Source organism: Mustela lutreola, chromosome 16 (genome assembly GCF_030435805.1).
Source record: "Mustela lutreola isolate mMusLut2 chromosome 16, mMusLut2.pri, whole genome shotgun sequence".
Lineage (NCBI taxonomy): Eukaryota > Metazoa > Chordata > Mammalia > Carnivora > Mustelidae > Mustela > Mustela lutreola.
In genome coordinates this window covers 29,054,078-29,067,552 of record NC_081305.1, presented here as the reverse complement: position 1 = coordinate 29,067,552, position 13,475 = coordinate 29,054,078, and the positions used below count along the sequence as shown (strand labels likewise).

Here is a 13,475-nt window from a genome sequence, read left to right as displayed (position 1 = left end):
TCAGTCACAGAGCTCAAGGTCACACAGGGAGCATTGGAGCTGGGATTCGAACCAAGACATTTGAAGCCAAGGCCCACGGCCCCGCCCCTACAGGTGAGGGAGGATATCTGTGGGTGTCAGTGAATCAATGAATGCTGTGAGATCCAGAGAAGTTGCTTTCTGCCTGTCCATCTGTCTGGCCCCTCCCTCTCTCCCTCTCTTGCATTTTAGTTATTTACAAACAAAAAAAACCTTTTTGAAGGGTTCATTCCAGTGGTTCAAAAGGAGCAAATGGAGAGAGACTGAGAAAATATCCCTCCTGTCCTTGACCCCCCAGCTGCTTGGCTCCTTTCCCTGAGGCAACTATACCAGCTCTTTGTACAAACAAATACATATTACCCTTTTAATCCAGACAGCAGCATAGCCTATGGAATGTTCTGCCTGGTACCCGAAGAGTCTCTTAAACTGACGTTGTCTTTAAGCCTTAATTTCTTCATCGGGTCCCTCCCCTCCCCAAGATGGAGGTTGTGAGAGGGAACTAAAATTCATGGGAAGGGGTTAGCATGGTTAACAGTTAGACTTATTAAATAATATGCACTTAACTCCACTTTATTTTATTTTAGGGAATAGAGTAAAGGAACTAGGACATGACATGGCCTCCACTCCAGCCACTGAGGCCAACACCCAGCTCTTGAGGGCAAGGAGACTTTCTGTTAGTGTTTGTGTATAGATAATGAGCCATTCCCCTCCGAAGACAAGAAAGGAGGAAAGAAGAAGCAAAGAAAAATATGGACAAAGAAAACTTCAAAAACAGAAACTGAGGGAACCTCCCTCCCCCCCACTAAGCAGGCCACTTTCCCCATCGAAGGCCTCACCAGCACTGAGGTTGACACCATCTGGCTACAGACACTTTTCCTCAACACCCCAGTGTCAAGTCAAGCAAAACAGGCTGGAAAGAGGGAAATAAGTTGGGTTGGTTCACACAGAGCTTCCAGATTCCGTGCAACAGTGAGAGATAATGTACAAAGCCCAGAAAACACAGCTCTGTTGAGTCTGGGCCTCTTGGTCCCGACCTGTGAGGAAAGGGGAGCAGGGCATTCATCCTGTTGAGTTTGTGGAGCTAAGCATTCTGGGAGCCCAGAGGGAGCCCCAGGAGGCCAGGTGGCCTGCCAGGCAGACTTGGGCCTCCCAACACTGGGCCCTAGGCTGGCAAGAATGTTCTAGGCCCACAATCTGGGCATGAGGTGCCTGACTCTTGCTATCATTAATTCATTTCTCCCCTCCTGGCCATCAAAATCCCATTTGAAAAAAAAAAAAAAAAAACACAAACCAAAACCCATAATGTTAAAATAATAGTAACGTCATTTTAATCTACACACATTTTTATCAGTGTTCCAAAGATTTTTTTCAAATTACCCCTGGAAACTCCCGCTATCTAATAATTACCAGGAAAAAGAAGAGAGAGGAAAGAGAGAAAGAGAGCAGGGTTTAAAAAAAAAAAAAAAAAAAAAAAAAAAAAAAAAAAAAAAAAAAAAAAGGCCCACAAGAGGCAGGGAAGCTCTGCTTTGTCAGGGAGAAGAAAATAAAGAGAAATCAGCCCAGCTTCAAAGGGCGCATTTCCATAATTGCCCTGTAACTTTAGCAAAATAAATCTGAGCGGCTGAGAAAAGCACAATCTCTCAGATGAGTGCACTCCAAAGGCCCCGGAGGGCTGCGGGCCCACTTGTTAGCGGCCTAGAGCAGTGGGAGAATGTGAGGCTCGCCGCTGGCACAAAAACCATGAAATCACAGCCTGCTCGCCCTAGACGGCCGGGCCGAGTAAGACCTTACCCTGCCTTTGTCTCCTTCCTGCTTCCTGACATGGGACACACAGACCCACGCACCCCACGCGCACCCACGTGCACCCACACATCCACACCCACGCCTGCACACACACTCACACACACACCGCCCCACATGCACACCCGCACCCCCTCACGCTTACACATCCGCACGTATACACGCATTCCCACATACATCCACACACTCACCCACACGCACACGTGCATGCTCTCTCACACACACCCATGCACATGCCCACACACATTCACACCCGCACACCTACATGCTCCCCCACGCCCCTGTGCACACTCACACACCCACACGTACCCACGGACACTCTCACACACACACCACAGCACCCACACAACCGCGCACACTCACACACACCCATGCGTGTGCACACTCGCTCACACACACACACCTGCTCTGGGGTAAAATAAGCAGGTAAATGAATGGGCACATTTATGCGCAGGAAGGGCTGGCAGCGGTTCAGAGGGGGCAATTAGGAGCCAAACCACAGGAGTCAGGCTTTCATCTGTGAGAACATTCCCGTAACCTGCTCCTGATATAAATATCCAGGGAGAAAGGCCCCAAATTTCCAGACACACATCCTCTTTGGAGATGACTCTGTCTCTCCCTCCTGAGATGATCCCACGTCCAGCGGTTCAGGGAGCCGAAACCTATTATACCGGTTTCCAGGCTGGCCAAGTTTCCTGCTCATGTCCTCTCACCCCTTTGGCCCGCTTCCAGGGTCATATGTCTTAAAGAGCAAAAGCCCCCCACCCCCCGCCCTTAGCATCCTTCTTTAAGGTTCCCCACCGCAAGCTGTGTGTTTCTGGGATAAAACATGCTGCTCTAATCGCCCCAGCCACCTCCCCTTCTTGATTTCTTGACGGAGGTATGATGTACAATTTGGACCCCATGATTCTCTGCCATCAGGGCTGGCCTATGTCTGTGGGACAGCATCCCTGGTGTCAGCCACATCTCTGGTTTCCAACCATGACATGCCGCAGCATCCCAATCATGGCAGTGGAAAGTGTCCTCAGATATTGTCGTGTGTCCTGGGAGTGGGGGCTCCCCCAGCAGGGACCCACTGCTCTACCTCAGGACCTCTTCCAAAGCTTGCCCTGGCTACTCACCCCTCCCACCCTCGGGAAAAGACGCCTTGTGGGGTTTTCCACGCAAACAATCGGGATGATCTTTAGAGGGGCTGGAGCCTCTGTTGGGAGGGAAGCAGGAGGTCCACGTAAGCCAGGTTGACCCTGATACAATCAACGGGAGACATTTTCAATGGGGTCATGTTGGTTGGCTGGATCCGATGACAAGGCTGATCAGGATCAGGAGGCAACATCCGGAGAGGTTATGGGCCCCCCTCCACTAATGCCCAATATGAGACAACCTTGGCTTGGAACAAATTCATCTAATCCAGTCCCCACCATCACGCAGCTGGTGAACGCAGAGCCTCGAGTCGGGATGACACTTGCTTCTACTCAAGTTGGAGGTAGCTCTAGCCACAGATGTAATCTGTCTATACCCTCGATTGCCCTTTTTCATTTGGTAGAGGCAGAGGGTACAAGCAGCCAGGAGTTACAGGATACAGAGAACGTTCTAGAAAGACATGAATAATAAGGCCTACAGCCAGACTTCCTGATGGAAAGTCCCAACAAATCGGTGAAGATGTGTGACATCCAATTCTTACCCAAGTATTCAATCCCTATTGCTTACCTTCCAAAGCTCAGGCCTGAGACAGTGGGTAGTCCCTCCAGGGGGCCTGGAGACCACCTGCTCAGCAGGTGTCCTCTCTCCTCACCTGGGACAGGTAGGTGGCCGGCGCACCCTTTCTTCTCCTCTCCGGGGGAAGCCTCTGCCGCTGCTTCCTCCTCCCTGTATTCCCATGAAAATAAATTCAATTGGAAATGGTGACTCTCCCAGTCCCAGAGGTGGGCCATCACTTAAGGAGATAATTTTATTCTCCTCCGGCTCTCTGGCCCGGTGATGCCCCCCCCCACCCTCCAGCTCCATGCAGCTAATGAGGGAAGCAGTGACATACACTCCTTCCTCTGACCTAATTGATTATCCCCACACACCTTGGCGTGCTTTGCATAACCAGCCCCGACAGCAGGAACCCCTTCCAGGCGGAGTGATTGACATATTTTATTTCTAATTGAAGCTTAATCAGGACCCAGGATAGGATTCCCAGATATTCTCTCTCTCTTACTCCTTGTTCTTCTCTGGCTTCCTTCAGTCTCTCTCATTCTCTCTCTCTCTGTGTGTGTGTGTGAACCCTACCCCTCCAGCTTCCTTTTTCTTTTTAAAATTTTAGATCCGCACAATAAAGTGTGGTCAGGGGCCCTTCCTGGGATCCCTGAAAGGAGGGAGGGCATGGCTCGAGGAGGACAGAGAACTTGTTCCTGGTGAAATGGAGAGGAAAGCTGCTTCCTCGGCCCTATTTAGGCTAGAAAGCCCATGGGATCTTTTTCGTTTTGATCGCATTCTCTTATGGGGGTCATTATAGGGCCATGTGAAGGGCCCATGTGTTCTGTGGGACACAGAAGCCACTCCCAGGTCCCCCAGCTTTCCTCTGGCAACCCCACACCCCACCCTTCCAGTAGGGGCAAAACTGGTCTCATCCGGGGACCATTATCCCTGGAATGAGCTGGTCTGAAGAGGTGAGCCAGCTGCAGGGTTTACACTAGAGAGTCACCAAGGACAGGGGGCGGGTCAGACCTTTCCCAGAGCTTGGCTTGGCCTCTCCACACCCACCTCCCTGTGAACAGATGCCTTCCGTCCTCCCTTGGTGGTTGGTGGTCCTTCCACGTGGAAAGGCTGTCTGCCTGCTGCTGTGCCCCCTCCCCCGATCGCCCTGGTCTGGGGACTTACCTTTCTCCCTGGTTTGACCTGGGTCCTGAGGTGCTTGGAAGCCACACACCTCATTGTCATGGTCTAGGGGAGTGGGTGGGCAGAATTGTGCCCAGAGGCGAAGAGAGGGGTCTGGGAGTCTGGATTAGTGTATTAGTAAGACCAGGGCTATTTCCCTTCCCTGGGCATGTCAGCACCAGACCTGCTTTGTCTCATCGGCCCCTCCTGCGAGGTAGGCACCATGATTCCCATTTCACAGATGAGGAAATAGAGCACAAAGAAGTTATCTGCCCAGAGTTTCACAGGCTGGAGACTGGAGAGCTGGGTCTGAGCCACAATGAAGCCTGAAGGCACTAGCTGACTGCCCACCTGAAGATACTCAGGCCAACAGCAGAAGGCTCTGCCTGGCCCTGAAACCCTGGCCTCTGACATTTAAGACCCAGAGAGTTGAAGCCCGTTCCATGTGGCAGGCCGCCCAGTGCCTGAGCTGGACCACAGCCCGCTTCTGGGACCTGGGAAGGAGTCTGAACCCCACTGAAAGAGCTGGAAGGGGAGGGAGCCTGAGAGACACCTCCCACCTCTTGGGGGGGGCGGGCGGGCAAGAGGGGAGTCGAAGCCTCCCTTGGAAGGTCTTTGCTCAGACACCAACCTGTTTCACCAGCGCTCTGGGAAAGGCCGCCAACTCATACTGGCCACCAACAGACCCTCTTTCCCCCTTGCCCCTAGGGGCCACCACACCCTGTTACCCAGGTTCTGTGGGGTTCCCTGGGGGCCATGCGGGGAGCTGCCTGAGTCATGGATGGGGCCTTCCAGGACCTACCCTGCTCTGGCCGGCCCTAGAAGTGTACACTAAATTGAACATGCTGTGCCTTGTTCTATGGCTTTGGGTCCGCAAGTTCTTTCCAAACCTCCCAGGGGACCCGCGGGACTGTCACAGGCCCCCCCACCAGGGGGTGGGGTGGGGACAAACACCTGATATCCAGCCACCCTGTAAGTTTACCAACTAAACCTGGGGACTGAGGTATAAACAAGGTCCCTCCACTTCCGCGGCACTCTTCCCGTGCTCCCTACAACTTGTTCAAGTCAGAGTTGGGCCAGGCTGGCGGACTGAAAGAGAAGACAAGGGGCCGAGGAGGGAGCGAGGGAGGGGCCTGCAGAGGGCCTGGCCTGCCCTGGCTGGAGAGGCCATCTGAGGTAGGTGCCTAGTGGCGCTTTCGTCCTGTAGAGGGAGCTCCAGCCCCAAATTTCCTGCCTCCCTCCCCCAGCCAGCCCACCCCCTGATAGCTGGGGAGTCTCAATCCAGGATCCATAGGTACTCCAGCCAGGAACACCCCTGTTCCCCTCCACGGGACCCCAGAAAGCTGTCCTTCCAGGGCACTTGGGAAAAACCCGCTGGGGGTGCCAAGACGCACAGATACTACCAGGACCTGGGTTCCCCACTCTCCATTCGGGCTGGGCACAGTCACCCAGAAGAGACGATGGGCATCCCTAGGCTGCCGGCTCCTCCACACCCTCGCCCTACTCACCGCCACCCCACACCCTTGTATCTAGAAGGAAGAGTCTAGGGGCTCAATGAGGTTGGAAGGAGTTTGGATTGAGCAAACCTCAGTTGTGCCTATCTAAGAATGGGGTTGCTGGAGTGATGAGAACTTTCCACCCTAGTCCTTCAGCTTCCAGACCCTTCTCTGAGTCTTTCTGCTTTGTTATCAGAATAGGCTCTACCGTGGACCGGCTGGGTGGGTCCAATCACCCAGGCTCCTTGGAGGGCATCGTGTCTGTTTCCCCGCTGTCTTCTCTGCCCTTTCCCATGGGCGCCACCGGACGTCTGCATCTACCTCACCTCCAAGGGCGAGCCCAGGCCCACCACTTCTCTGTCTCCTCCGTCACTGCTCTCTTTGGAAAAAATGGTCTTATTCTCCCTTTCCGCTGATCCCAGAGACTCTTCAAACATGGGGGGTGTGGGGAGTGGATAAAATAAAACAGAAACCAAATAGATCCATCGTTGGGGGGGGGGGGTCAGACAGGCGGCTTATAGTCAAAGTGGCAACAGCTCATTTATTTAGCCAAAAATAGATACTTTCTTGTACAATTTGGTTCACACATATGTACATTTTGCTGTATATACAAAAAAAGTCAGACACGCTTATTCTCACGGAAACTCCACCCCCCAAAATCAACCAAACCAAAAAAAAAAAAAAAAAAAAAAACAAAAAACCCTCACAAACTCAGCTAATGTGGGGTACAGAAGCCACTTGGGGAGGACTCAGGGGGACTTGCTTTATTTCTTTTTTTTCTTTTTCTTTTTTTGTTTAGTTTTTTTTTTAAGGTATTCATACACGGACATGCTTACAAGTCATAACTATACAGAGCAATTTTTTTTTTACAATTATTACAACGATTTAAAATTTTTAAAAAATAAGTACTAAGAAGAGGAGAGAGCGGAGAGGACCAGCGCGGCATCCAGGTGGTTCTGGGGCCTGGAAGAGAGAAGCAATGGTAGTAGTAAGAGTAGCGAGGCACCGGCGCTGCCTAGGATCAGGAGACCCAACCCGGGGGCTGAGGCCACAGGGAGGTCTGGGAGGTGTCTCAGTGTCAGCTGCGTTCCAGCGGCAGATGTTGGGCTTCCGGTTTAACTATCAGAAGGGCAGGAAGGCATCAGACCCGAGGTCTCGGCTGGAAGACCCCTGAAGGGGCGTCCCAGAGCCGCCGCCCGCTCCAGGGGCCTGCTGGCCCGGCCGGGCTCCGGCGCCCACGGCGCCATACCCTGGGCCGTGCCCGGGTGCCAGGACTGGGATGGCCAAGCCGGCTGTGGGCCCGGGGGGGGGGGCACGGAGGGCTGTGGGGTTCGTACACTTGTTAAAGCGCGTCCCGGCGGCGTTCCCCCGAGGCCGAAAGCCGAGTGGGCCTCAGCGTTCGTTCCTCCCCCACTTGCCTGTCCCACCATTGCCCCTACCGCGGGGTCTCTTACCGCCTGGGCACGGGCTGGAAAGCTGTCTTGAGTAACTTTTTCTCCACTTCCAAGGCACTACAGCGATCTAAGGGAAGCGGGGAAGAAAAAGGAAGGCCTTTAGAGCGCTCCATTCCAGCACTCAGGGCCGCTCGAGGCAGGCGCGGGGTGGTAAGCGTCCTGCGTCCCCGGGGTCCTGCCCATCTCCGTCTGCCCCCTGGCGACCCCCAGAACCCACCCCCTCCCTCCGCACCCAGCGCTCAGTAGTCACCTGTTCCGCCCTCGGGCTCTGCCGGTCGAGCGAAGGCGGCGGCGGCGGCGACCGGGTGGCCCGCGGCTCCGGGAAGTCCCAGCAGGTGTGGAGGGGCCGAGCCGAGCAGGGAGAGCGGGTGCGGGCGGGGCCCCGGCGGCGGGCCTGGGAACGGCCGGTTGGTCCAAGCGGGGAACTTGCTCAGAGGCGCCGAGACGAGTCTGTGGGCCGCGGCGGCCGCGGCGGCTGGAGAGAGCTGCAGGGCTGGGGGCGCGACGGCGGCTCCAGGGGGAGAACCCCCGGCGCCCGGAGGCGAGGGGCGCGGGTTGTCCGGGCTTGTGGCCGTCTCGGCCAGGGACCAGATCTTGGGCTTCTGCAGGGCTGAGGCGGGCGCTGGCGCCGGAGCGCAGGGGTCCAGGCCCGCAGGCGGAGAAGGCGGAGAAGGCGGAACCGCGGCCACCGGCGGTGGCGCTGGGGCCAGACTCAACACCGGCAGTGGACGCTCCTCTAGGCCCTCGGAGCTGTCGTCCGAGTCGCTATTCTTGGAGTCTGAAATGGGTCTCAGGCCGAGGTCGCCGTCCCTGTGCGCTGCCCCAGCCAAGGCGAGCTCAGGCCCCGTGGCCGCGCCGTCTAAGTTCTCCAAATCGATCTCCTCGTCCTCGTCGTCGTCCGCCAGGCCCTCGCCCCCCGTGTCCTCCTCCTCCCCCACGAGCTCCTCCTCCTCCAGCTCCAGCTCGCGTTTGCTGTCTTCTTCGTCCTCTTCCTCGTCTTCCTCCTCGCGCTCGCTCCCGTAGGCGTTGCCCTCCTCATCGGTGCGGCTGCGGGGCGCCCAAGTCATCTTGTTCTCTTTCTTGAGGCGCCGGCGCGCGTTGGCGAACCAGGTGGACACCTGGGTGAGGGTCATCTTGGTGATGATGGCCAGCATGATCTTCTCGCCCTTGGTGGGGTAGGGGTTCTTGCGGTGCTCGTTGAGCCAGGCCTTGAGCGTGCTAGTGCTTTCCCGGGTGGCGTTCTTGGGACGGGACGGGTCCCCGAACTGGTACTGGCCATACGGGTAGAAGGCCGGGTGCGGGTGCGGAAACGCGGCGGCCGCGGCCGGATGCTGCACCCCCGGGCTGTCTTTCAGCTCGTACTGCGCGCCCTGTACGCACATGGAGAGGGAAGGGACACGCGCGGAGGGAGCGCGGGTGAGCCCTAGCCGTCGCCGCCTCCACCCTCCCGGCCTGGGCCGCGCTCATCTACTCCCGCGCGCTCACCTCTTCCCGCGCCCCAGCTCTCCAGCCCTCCTCCACCCCACCCCGGCTCCCTGGGTGCTTACCAGCTGCGGGAAGATGGGCAGCTCGGCGGCGTAGGGCAGAAAGGCACCGTAGCCTTGGGCGGCTGCGGCAGCCGCTGCCGCCGCGGCATAGGGCGCCCCGTACACAGAGGAGAGCACGTTGGACAGGGACCCCGAGGCGGCCAGCTCCGAGGCTCCGGCTCCTGGGCCGCCCCGGGCCCCAGCGTTGCCGCCGCCGCTGGCGGCCCCCGGGCGCTCGGGTGGGTAGAGCGGGCGGATATACTGGTATCCGAGCTGGGGGAAGGACATGATGGCCCGCGGGGCACGGACGGAGAGGGGGCCCGGCCCCCGGGGCCGCCCTGCTCAGCGCCGCCCGCGGGCTCCGGCGCGCATCGGGGGCTGGGCCGGGCTGGGGCCGCGCTGCCTCCCGCGCTGAGCTGCGCTCCGCGTTCGCCTATTGATCTGCTCCGCGGCGGCGGCGGCGGCGGCGGCGGTGGCGGCGGCGAGCAGCCAGGTCAGGTCGGAACAGATTGGCGGAGATTCCCGGGGCTCCGGGCTCTGATTGACATTTCTACGGGCCCGCAAGCCCCTCCTCTCTGCGCCGCGCTCCCTCCTCTTGCCAGCCCGAGCAGCCTCTGCCCGCGCCTCGCTCCTCACTGCCCTCCTCTCCCCGAGCAGTGTCGCGCCTCGCTTCCTTCGCCCTCCTCTAGTTTTCACTCCCCCTCCTCGCCCTTCCTCTTCCCTCCCTCTCTGCGCTCCTCTTGCCCCTAGGATCGCTTCCGCTCCTTCGGGCTCTTTCACTCTCCTGGACTCTCGGAAACTCTCTTCCCTCTCCTGCTTTTCCGTTCTCTCTATTCCTTCTCTCTTCTCCCCTTTCTGCTCCGTTCACTCTTTCTTCTCCCCTCTTTTTATCTCTCTGCCTAGTCCCATAACTCCCCCACCACCCCCACCCCTACCCCTGGCCTCGGCGGCGCCCCGGGCTCAGGCGGCCTAAAGTTGGGGACACTTAAGGTGCCGTGCGGGGGGTGTGGATCCGTGGATCGGTGTCTGAGGCTGTGTCTGTGTGTCCGTCCCCGCCCTCACCTCCTCCCCTGCCCTTCCCCAAATCTCGGGTCTGACGTCTCGCCCTCTTATTCGACTTTTCCTCGCGTCTCCTTCCCGAGTCGCCAATCGCCGGGGCGCCTTCTAGGCGAGGCCGCCCACCCCGGAGGATACTGCGCGCTGGGCGGGGCGGGGCGGGGACGCGAGCCCAGGCGCTCGGAGTCCCTGCCCGCCCCCTCCGGCCTGCGCCGGGAGGGGCAGCGGGAGGCGCTGGGACGCGGGTTAGTACTGGGTCAGCTCGCCCCTCCCCGCTGCCCGGCCCTCGGTACCTCTCTCCCCGCCCCAGGGCCGGGCCTGGGTCGGGACCGGATCTCGGTCCAGCGTAGGCGCTGGGGCTTTCCTCGGCCCGGGCCCCCTTTTCGGCTTGCACCTCTAGATGCCAGGCCACTCTCAGCGGAGTAGGGAAGAAGCTAGAGGAGTGGTACGAGGGACGAGGGGGTGCGTTCTAGTGGAGCCTTCAAAGGCCATCTCATTCCCCAGGGGAGCGAGCAGCCCCCTACCCAGAGCACCAAACCCTGAAATCAGCTACTTTAACGGCGCCTGTGTCCGGGTGCGAACCTCTTATTAGAAATGGCGGGCTCTGCCTCGGCAGGGGCTGCAGTGTGGACCCCCTGGAGACCCTACGCTGGGATGTGGAGCCTAGCGGCGTCCTAAGCGGGTAGGCGTGGGGGGAGGAGTAGAGAGCCAGGTGGAGGAAGCTCCAGGAACTTTGCGAGAGCGCTTCGAGAAGTTTGTATATTGGAATTTTTAGTCCGGAGACACCCTTCGTTTCCCTACCCCTTCCTCTGCTCCCTGGTCACCGTGCCAAACTGTTTTCTTTCTGTAGAGATCCTATCACCGTCTCGGGTGGGGATGGCAGGCAAGACTTTTGGTTATCTGTGGGATATTTCCTCAATCAAACCTGAAATCCCAGGATCCCAACGCCCACCCTCACGGATGAGGGCGTGCAGCCGACCGCGGGATTGAAATTCCCGGAGTCGCAGCGACTCGGGGCTAAAAGCTTTAGGCCGCGGCGGCGACCAAAACACAGGCCAGGCCTGCAGCGGTAGCGCCCCAGGGACAGCACGGGGGCGGTAACTCGGTCATGGAGTGGCCAGCCCCGGCTGTGAGGCGGAAACTGGCCGCCGCGCGCTGATTGATAGAGGAATTGAATCCGAATTCCACCAGAGCGGAGGGATCGGAGAGCCTCGGCCCGCGTGTCTCTCCAGTCTAAGCAGCTCTGGGCAGGTCCAGTTCAGGAATGAACTGCCAGTTTTGACCCTACCCCTCACTCCCCGTCTCCATTCACCGGTCTTCGCACAGGGCAGCGGCTCCAGAGGAAAATTGCGGTGTGTGTGTGTGTGTGTGTGTGTGTGTGCGTGCGGGGTGGAGACAAGAGAAAGTTTGGGGGCCACCAGTTTGGTGTTTGATTGGGGAAACTGACGTGCGGCCTTTTCACATTCGGGCGAGGTCTTACCCGTATATCCCTTCACCACCTGCTTCTCTGCCTGATACCTGGCGTTGGCCATAGCTGGAGTCTCCCCAGAGGAGATGATATCAGGGGAAGCTGTGGCTTTGAAATGTTTCCACGGCGCCTGATTTCGTTTCCAGTTAAACCTCTCAGCCAAGTGGCTTCGGGAATCATGGGGTCCCCTCCTCACGGAAAATCCAGGGGTTACAAAATTGAGGGTACCATTATTTCCCAGAGTGCTTCCTAGGTGTCCGACCTGGAGCCTCGACGGCCCTGAACCCCAAGGTTTGCACCAAATGGTGGCACCGGAACGGAGAGAGCCAAGAGCCAGATCCCGAGGTGGGGAGACTGTGGGGTGCGCTGTAAATGCCCGGATGAAACGCTCACTTTTTAAGACTCAGCTCTTCCTGAAGGAAAAGACAAAACCATGAGCCGGGGAGATGCTTCCTCCGCATTAACCAGCTATCGACCTGGCTGCGTCGAGCTGCGGGAGGTGGGAGAGAGGCCAAGGAAGGGGCGAGGTGGTTCTCTGTGAACCAACCACGCAGGTCCGAGGGCTTCCATGACCCAAAAGGAGAACCCCCAAACCCATTCGCGTACCCAAGAACCTCGATTAATCAGGTCCCTCCCGGCGTCCCAGGTCCCGAGCAGAAGCGGCCTTTCCGCTACCCTAGTGTCCTGCAGAGATCAGCCCTGGCCCGGGAGGTCCGCGCTTTACTTCGGGACTCAGCGTCCTAGGCGGCTGAGCCCCGACGTGGCACTAGCTCCGCAACTCGACCGGGCCAGTAGAACCCGGCCCCGGACTGCACTCTCGAGTTCGAGGACAGCCGAACCATTTCCAGAGATTTCTAATCCAAGGGAGGACGTCAAAGTTTGACACTCACACAGGGAGGAGAAGCAGGTGCACGGGAAGTTGATTTGTATAAGTCATGCGCGCAAAAACGCGCCGCACACAAAAGCTTCTCCGTCTTTTCTCCTTCTTCCAACGTCCCCAGCGCACACACAACGCTTCGGAGGCTTGCTGTAGACGCTCTCTCTACGCGGCCCCGAGTGTGGCAGTGTACGGAGAGGGTGACCATAGCACACGTTTGGTGCACACAGCAGAGCTCGCTGGACTCGCACCTGGTGCCGCTCGGCCCGACGTCTGCCCAGAGCCGGCGGCCCGCCAGGTTCAGGGGCAGCGCCAAGCACTGCACGCGAGCCGCTAGCCACCCGGCCCCCTTTCTGCCCTCTCCTCGCCCAGGCTCACGGTGCGCTAGCGTCCCCGTCGGGGGGCGCCGCTGCAGCCCTAGGTCTCCCCGCCGAGGCCGGTCTTCTGTCCTTCCCTCCCAGAACCGAAGTCCCCGGGCTGCAGTGCGACCGCCGATCCCTCCGCTTCCTGCAGACGCCGCGGCGCTCGCTCCCACCGCTCCCTCCCCCCCGCGCTCGGGTTACAGGTTAATGAAATGCTCGTTTTCCTCAGTCATTTGTTTTGTTTTCCTGCAAAGTTCTGATAAGTAGCTAACCAACGAAGCTTGTAATTACAATCTTACAGAAACCGGGCCGATCTGTATATAAATCTCACCATCCAATTACAAGATGTAATAATTTTGCACTCAAGCTGGTAATGAGGTCTAATACTCGTGCATGCGATAATCCCCTCTGGATGCTGGCTTGATCAGATGTTGGCTTTGTAATTAGACGGGCAGAAAATCATTATTTCATGTTCAAATAGAAAATGAGGTTGGTGGGAAGTTAATTTCTCTCCGCTCTGTGAAGCGTAGACAAGAATTTAATGATTTAATTACAGTTG

The 13,475-nt window shown here is 57.8% G+C and overlaps 1 protein-coding gene across 1 annotated transcript; it reads right to left on the bottom strand.

Annotated features, from left to right (window-relative positions):
• Positions 1-6,694: 6,694 nt before the first annotated feature.
• On the bottom strand, positions 6,695-10,199 carry IRX3 (iroquois homeobox 3). Its single transcript, XM_059152799.1, has 4 exons — positions 9,175-10,199; positions 7,878-8,997; positions 7,628-7,694; positions 6,695-7,136 (listed from the first exon to the last, which is right to left on the bottom strand). The coding sequence occupies exons 1-4, from the start codon at positions 9,439-9,441 to the stop codon at positions 7,082-7,084; spliced, it is 1,509 nt and encodes a 502-aa protein (XP_059008782.1). The 5' UTR covers positions 9,442-10,199; the 3' UTR covers positions 6,695-7,081.
• Positions 10,200-13,475: the final 3,276 nt, after the last annotated feature.

Excerpts from the sequence above, each read along its gene's own strand:
- IRX3 (XM_059152799.1), bottom strand. The coding sequence starts at position 9,441 with ATGTCCTTCCCCCAGCTCGGATACCAGTATATCCGCCCGCTCTACCCA. Across the intron at positions 8,998-9,174 it reads TGCCCATCTTCCCGCAGCTG|GGCGCGCAGTACGAGCTGAA; the intron begins GTAAGCACCCAG and ends ATGTGCGTACAG. Across the intron at positions 7,695-7,877 it reads AGAGCCCGAGGGCGGAACAG|ATCGCTGTAGTGCCTTGGAA; the intron begins GTGACTACTGAG and ends CGCTTCCCTTAG.